The sequence below is a fragment of the Pterocles gutturalis genome, unplaced genomic scaffold (genome assembly GCF_000699245.1).
Source record: "Pterocles gutturalis isolate BGI_N339 unplaced genomic scaffold, ASM69924v1 scaffold19220, whole genome shotgun sequence".
Taxonomy (NCBI): Eukaryota; Metazoa; Chordata; class Aves; order Pterocliformes; family Pteroclidae; genus Pterocles; species Pterocles gutturalis.
In genome coordinates, this window is record NW_010141255.1 from 5,529 (window position 1) to 12,244 (window position 6,716).

A 6,716-nucleotide genomic window follows, 5' to 3' on the forward strand; every position below is an offset into this window, starting at 1 on the left:
AGCGGCGGTGGTGTCCCTGCTGCCCGGGCTGCCTCCTTCCACCTGCCGGGCAAAGGAAACCTGGTGAGCCCGGGGGGGAGAGGGAGGGGGTGACACTCGCAGGGACGGTGTGGCCCTCCCGGCTGCCAAAGGAAGCCATGAGGCCACAGACAAGAGCATATATGGTGGCAGTCACCCTCGGGAGAGGTCCCATGTGCCAGCACTGCTCAGCAGCATGGCAGATGGGGCCAGGGGTGCACAGAGAATATCTCTGGGTGGGCTGCGGTTTGATGTTTTGGGGACTCCAGCAAGACAAGGGTGAGCAGAGGCCCCTGACCGCTCCACTTCGCCACCTGCCCTCCCAGTGCTGCTGCCTGGGGACAGGTTTTGCTGGACTGCAGCTCGGTAGAGCCATCGGGCAGCAGGGCCACAGGAGGACAGAGCCACCACGTCACCTGGGCTGCGTCCGTGGTGCCGACCCGGTGGGGAGTGGAGCCGTCTGCTTCAGGCTTCTTCACGCCCGGCCCCAGGCCGACAGTCACAGCATCTGTTTTCGGGGCTGATGACTGCAGAAGAAACAGCAAGTCAGGCACCAGGGCACAATGCCAACAGCCCCCAGGAGCGGAGCATCCCTGCCCCAACTCTTCTGCAAGTGCCCCACATGTATGATGTCCTGCAAGCATCACGCCGAGCCCTACCTGGGCAAAAAGCAGAGGCCAGGCTGCTGCCCTGGGCAGATGGCCACCACGCAAAGTGCCCTGTGGGACTGACGTCCCCAAACCAGACCTCATGCTCTGGCCCTGAGGGTTTCAAGGATTTTTTGCATAGATTTATAGACACCATGGGTTAGGTCAAACAGGTCTTCAAAAGGTGGGTGAGACCCACCAAATCCATTTCAGTCGTGCCCCGCAGCAGGTTCATGGTCTGCACCAGCTCCTGGTGGCTGTGGTTCCAGCAGGGGTGTCAGAACCTCAGGGGACTGGAGACAAGTTTCCAGCACTCCCCTGCTACAGGACACTGGACCTGCCAAGGGTTCTGGCACAGGCCGGCGCTCAGCACTCCCGAGCCAACAGTCCCCTGTCCAGTGCCGGCCATGGGGCACGCCGAGCTGTCACCCATGCCCACGGCCCCGCTGTGACCCTGGAACCCACAGGGTTGGATGCTCCACACAAGGGTTTCTGGCTCAGAGAAAGCTCCCTTGAATTCTGCGGCTTTTTCCTGGCTCCAGGTCTGGACTCACCCTGGAAGCTCCAGGCAGCGTTGGGGACTTACCTGCCAGGGCTGGAGGGTGCCCTGGCGCTGGCCGGGCAGGAGATGGCCCCAGCCTGGTGCAGAGGCAAGGCTACATCTCCTCTGAGCTGGGGCTGGCTCCACTCTCCTCTCCCCGGGGCACCCATTCAACTTCCACGCGCATGCTGCATGCATTTTCCTTAGCCCCGGCACAGGAGGGACCTTCCACGAGCTCTGGAGCAGCTCCCCCAGCTGCTCCGAACATCCCTCCCAGCCCTGGCACGACCAGAGGGGTTAGTGGGCAGCACATTTCTCTCCACTACACAAACCGGTCACTTCATGCCAAACACAAGGACAGAGCTGTGGGTTAGCGACACGGGCCCTTCGCCGCTGCTGACATGCTGCAGCGAGGGACAGGGCAGACAGCCGGGCACAGGATGAAAAGGTGACGGTGACTTCTCCTGGTTAGCAGATGCACAGGACACACGACAGGGCCATGCAACACAGACGACAGCGTGCACTGGGGGAAAACAGCTACACCGACAGGAACCGGGGCGTCTCAAAGCTAGCATGCTCTTCCAAACCAACGTGGGAGGGCACACCAGCAAGGACAAGGAACACGGAGGCATGATGGCAATGAGACAGTCTCGGTGGAATGGTGTCCCTGTGTACCTCTGCCTGGGAGACATCTGAGCTGGGCTGGGAGACCTTCTCCCCACCTTTGACATCCTCTTCCAGTCTGGGAACTGTTTTGTCAGTGTGCCGGAAGGAAACCAGACTTTCGTCTTCCGTTTCACTCTTGTCTTTGTCCAGCTCAGGCAGGCTCCGGGAGATGTCCTCAAAGGCTGTGCCATGGAAGTCACCGATGACTGTGAAGTCCACCTCTGCCTCCAGGCTGGAGGTTGAACTGACCGTGATGCTGGAGCATTTGCGCTCAATGGCCAGGTGGTTGTCCTTCAGAAAGACCGAGTCCTTCTCCTGGTCCTGCTCCTCGTCGCCGGTGTCACTCTCGGGAGCCCTGTGCCGAGGTGGTTTAGCTTTCTCCTCGACGCCCTCCCTCAAGCCCGCTCTCTGAATGAGACACAATGGCGGAGAGAGATGGGGACAGTGAGCACCGTGTGGCGCCCAGCGCTGGCAGCGCCGGCGGGGCAGAGGGGAGGAGGAGGAGGAGGCAGAGAAGGCTGCAGCAAACATCACAGAGTAGAGTCAAACACAACTCAAGCATGGAGACTGAAACCTTTCTGACAGCAGCGACTTTGCAGGGGTGGGGTGGAGGGAGAAGGGTTATTCAATCTCATTTTGCCAAAAGTCTATTGGTAATGAAGCATCTCAGAAAAGGGTCAGTCACACAGAAAAGCTTGGCCAGCTTGGAGGCACGTCAGTGCACCCGGTGGAAGGAGATGTATGCAAAACAACAGCTCTGTTAGGAGACGTTCAGAAACAGCTCAGACGCCAGCGCTATCGTATGTCAGTAAGGTTGGGCACTCAAAAAAAACCAAACAAACAAACAAAGGGAAAGAAAGAGAGAAGAGTTTGAAAGAACAGGGCCTCATCAGCCACGCACGGTGAAGGAGAAGCGAAGGAGTGTGCCAATTCCACTGAGCATCCGCGTGGGTCCTGCAGAGCATCGCCCCGCGGGGAGGAAGACCAGCCCCTCCAGGGCTGCACACCAGCCCCACACCCTGGGGCGGCTGCCGGTGCCAGGGGGTGAATCTGCCCCACCAACACAACACTCCCCTTCCAGAGGCCTCACGCAGCCAGATATGAGAGTTAGCGATGACCTGGTTGAGTGTTTGGTCAGTGTAATTGACAGCACGACCAGAGCCAAGGGATAACCTCCCTCTGTTAGCTCTTCTCCAGACATGGACATACCTCTCAACTCTGCCATCAGAGGGTACATTTCCCCTCACCATGCTTTGCCATGAAGCCATGGGAAGTCTAGACTGATTTCTGGACTTTGGGAAATCTAGACTCATTTCTGGACTTTGGGAAATCTAGACCCACTGCTGGACTTCGCATCTCGCTCTAGTCAGCTCTCCCTTAGGACCAGCTCTAAGCCCACTGATGCCAGAGGAAACCCATCTCCTGGACTCTGGTCCAAGTGTCTGCAGCCAGAGCCATCCCCGCAACGGGCCAGGCTGTGCCGGCACAACGTTCCCTTGGCGCTGCTGGGAGGTTGAGAGGTATGAGAAACAGGGTGTCAAACAAACTCAAGAAGAACACACCTGCATACATGTTTCCGTGTGTGTGTGCATGTATAAATATATACATAACAGCTCTGCAATGGGAGAGGAGCTGGAAGCACACAGCCCTCAGCTGGTTAAGGTGAGCTTTCATACTGGCGTAAGAAGCAGTTAGTAAAACAACACTGAGACCTGGAAGACCGCTGGAAGAGCAGTCTTTAAATTCTCTTCTTTCAGGCTGGATTTTACTGACGGGTCAGATAAATCCTTTTCTTCCCCACTTGGTTCCTGAGATTTGCTCTGGATTAGAGAAAATGGTTAGTTGTAAGGAAATGAACTCTACAGGAGCTGATCTAGTGCTTACAAGAGCGAAGAAAGCTACTTCATCATCCAGCCACCAGCTTGCCGAAGACAGGGGAGGGTGGGTGAGGCTGGCCAGCTAAGCAAGAAGGGATACCAACGTAAGAAATGCAAGGGTGAAGCCGGAAGCGTGGGCACGCTGCTGCTAGGTGTGTGTGCGTGTCCGTGACAAGAGTTGCAGCTCCTTCAGCCACCCCCCATCTCCCTTTCTTGCTCCTGGACATGAAGCTTGGGTGCCCGCTCTTGGGTTTAGCGAGCGGCATTCTCCAGGAAGCCAAAATGTTGGGGTTGGGGAGGGTGTCACAAAACAAAAGCTGATGAACCAACTGGCCAGCGGGTCTGCATTCAGCAAAGAAGCCTGACCACATACACATACATAGAAGGACAGGGGATGCAAAGCGACTGCTGTCAGTCAATGGATGTGTTCAGCCACTGAACATGATAATAAAGAGCCACACAACATGCGCATGAACTTTCCGTCTGGACAGTTCATTGGAAGAGTTACCACGGCTTCTGCCAGTGTGAGTTCACAGCCAGAGTCGGGGGAGGCCAGGTCAGCACTGTCTTCTCCTTCCTGCTCCAGGTCAACAGAAACATCTTCCTTCAGCGAGAGAGGCTGGGACGTGTCTCCCGAATCAGCCCCTTGCCCAAGGGCCAAGGAGCCCACGCTGGACGCAGGTCCCACTGGCGTGACCGGCACCGCTGGCAGAGAGGCGAGGTCCTGAGCCAGACCCGTCTTCCCCTTCGCTTTTGCTGATGTCTCAGCTTCAGGCACACGCTCTTGTCCCTCCTGGGCTGCCCTTCGCTCTGCTTCACTCTGCTCAAACATCTTAATCTTAGAGGCCACAGAGGTTTTCCTGTAGGTCTCACTGTCCTGCCAGCTGCCTGGGGCCACAGTGACATCTCCACGCTCCTGGGACACAGCTCCTGTCCTCCCAGCCACACACACCAACATCCCAGGCTCTGTCTGACGTGTCCCACTGCTCGCTTGCAGCTCTCCCTCGCCCTTATGGATCAAGGTGGAGAGCTGGTACGTCTTGCTTCCTTGACACAAGCCTGCTGCAGGGGAGGGGGAGTGCAGGACATCAGCAGCTTCTTTGGCAGGAGACTTATCCTGTGGTGGCTGCCCCGGAGCAAGGTCGCTGTCCCTGGTGGTTTCTCCTGCTGTAGGGCTCTTGCCCTGCAGATCTTGTCCCACACTAACCTCCAAGTCCCCGGGTGGCTCTTGCGCTTTGAGATCTGCAGTGTGGAGCTGACCTCCAGCCACAGGGCCCTCTTGGGGCAGGTCTCTTATGGCCTCAGTCTGTTGTTCTGGTTCTTCTGCCTTGGGAGGCAGCTCTTCCATGCAATGGCTTTTGTCACGGGACAATTCTTCCATCCCACAGCCTTCATCTCTGGTCAACTTCCCTGCTGCGGGCCCTATGTCCTGGGAGAGCTCTTTTATCACGGGCTTCTCCTCCCGGACTGGCTCTTCTGTGGCAGGGGCTTTGCTCTGGGCTGCCCTCGCTGTGACAGGGTCCATGTCCCAGGTCACCTCCCCTGTGGCTGGGTCTCTGACCTGGATCAGCTCTGCTGTGATGTCTGTGTTTTGGGGAGGTCCTCCTGCAACAGGACTTGCACCTTGCTGTGGTTTCCACATAGCAAAGCCCATGTCTTGGAGTTGTTCTTCAGACTCAAGATTGGTGCCCCTGGGTATTGCTACCTCTGCCACATGGCTCATGTCCTTGGGTGCTCCTTTGCCTGCCACAGGGCTTTCCTCCTCGTGTGCCACCTCCACCGAGGGGTTCACGTCCACACCGCCTACGGGGCTGGTGCCCCGGGACAGGTCTCTGCCCTCGGGCTCAGTGCCTGGGGCTGGCTCTGCAGGGACAGGGCTGGATTGCTGGGCAAAGCGCCTGGGGGCAGCAGTGCTGGGTTTGTCCCTCTCTGACCCCGTGGTGGCGTGAGGGTGACCCTGCTGAGGCACAGCTGATGGAGGCAACTTGGTCTCTATCTCTTCCATCTGAAGAACCATGCTGGTGCTTTCCTCCTTGTCGCCGTCTGCTGCAACCCCTCCTGAGAGCCCCTCCATCACCGTGCAGGTGTCTGGGCTCTGTGCTGGGGTCCCTCTGTGCTCCTCAGCCGCACGGCTGTCCCCTGCCAGGCCACATGGCTTCAAGCTTCCCACTGGGCTTTGCAGATCCGTCTCCTCCAGGGCGACCTCTCGGGAACATGGTAGGGCTTCACCTCCTTCAGGTGCTTCGCAGTCTGTTAGCCCTTCCTCCCGCCCCAAGGTGGGACGTCTGGCCAGGCTGGTCCCATCACAGCATGTCCCCAGCTGCTCCGCAAAAACAGATGCTGTCCTCTGCTGCTGACTTGCTGAGGAAGGGGGTTGGAACTCTTCTGCTGCAGGTGCTGCGTGCCCAGATCCTTCCCCAGATGTGTTCACGGTGGCTTCTGGTCTCTCCTTCAAGCCAAGCTGTCCCCCAGCCTCCGAGAGCAGGTGTGGTTTACTGTCCTTCTCCTCTCCCTCTGGGTCTCCTAAGTAGATGATCCTCTGGGTGGCAGAAGTCTCCGAGCTCTCATCACTAGCCTTCACTTTCATTTTACCCAGCTCTGTGGCTGCGGCCGGCACTCTGGCCTCCTGCTTCCTGGAGGCTGCAGAAGCACGGTCCTTAGAGCCCACCTCGCTTTCTCCCTGGGGAGGCTCTGGCCCCACCATCTTGACTCTTTGCCTCTCTTCAGGCTGCTGACATGGCTTGGGCAGACCCAGCTCGCTGGTGGGTGCTTCCTCGCCCCACCCTCGGGGCTCCTCCTCTGCGCTCTCGGCTGGCAGGCGCTCTGCCTCCTGGCTGGGCTCCCCCCTGGTCTCCTTCTCATAGATCTCATCCTCCCAGACAGACTCAAAATCCTCTGGACTAGCGATCATTTTGGCTCTCGTCCGGGTATCCAGGGCTGCATCTATTGGCTCTTCCTGGCCTGCCA

At 58.1% G+C, this 6,716-nt stretch overlaps 1 protein-coding gene across 1 annotated transcript in view; it reads right to left on the reverse strand.

Annotated features, from left to right (window-relative positions):
• EPB41L1 (erythrocyte membrane protein band 4.1-like 1) overlaps positions 1–6,716 on the reverse strand; it is a gene marked incomplete at its 5' end in the record, with an annotated part of 17,500 nt that overhangs the window by 3,914 nt on the left and 6,870 nt on the right. Inside the window, 3 exons of the mRNA XM_010083971.1 lie at positions 4–42; positions 435–545; positions 1,882–2,280. Of these exons, the coding sequence (XP_010082273.1) occupies positions 4–42; positions 435–545; positions 1,882–2,280 (549 nt within the window). The remainder of the gene's footprint in view (positions 1–3; positions 43–434; positions 546–1,881; positions 2,281–6,716) is intronic.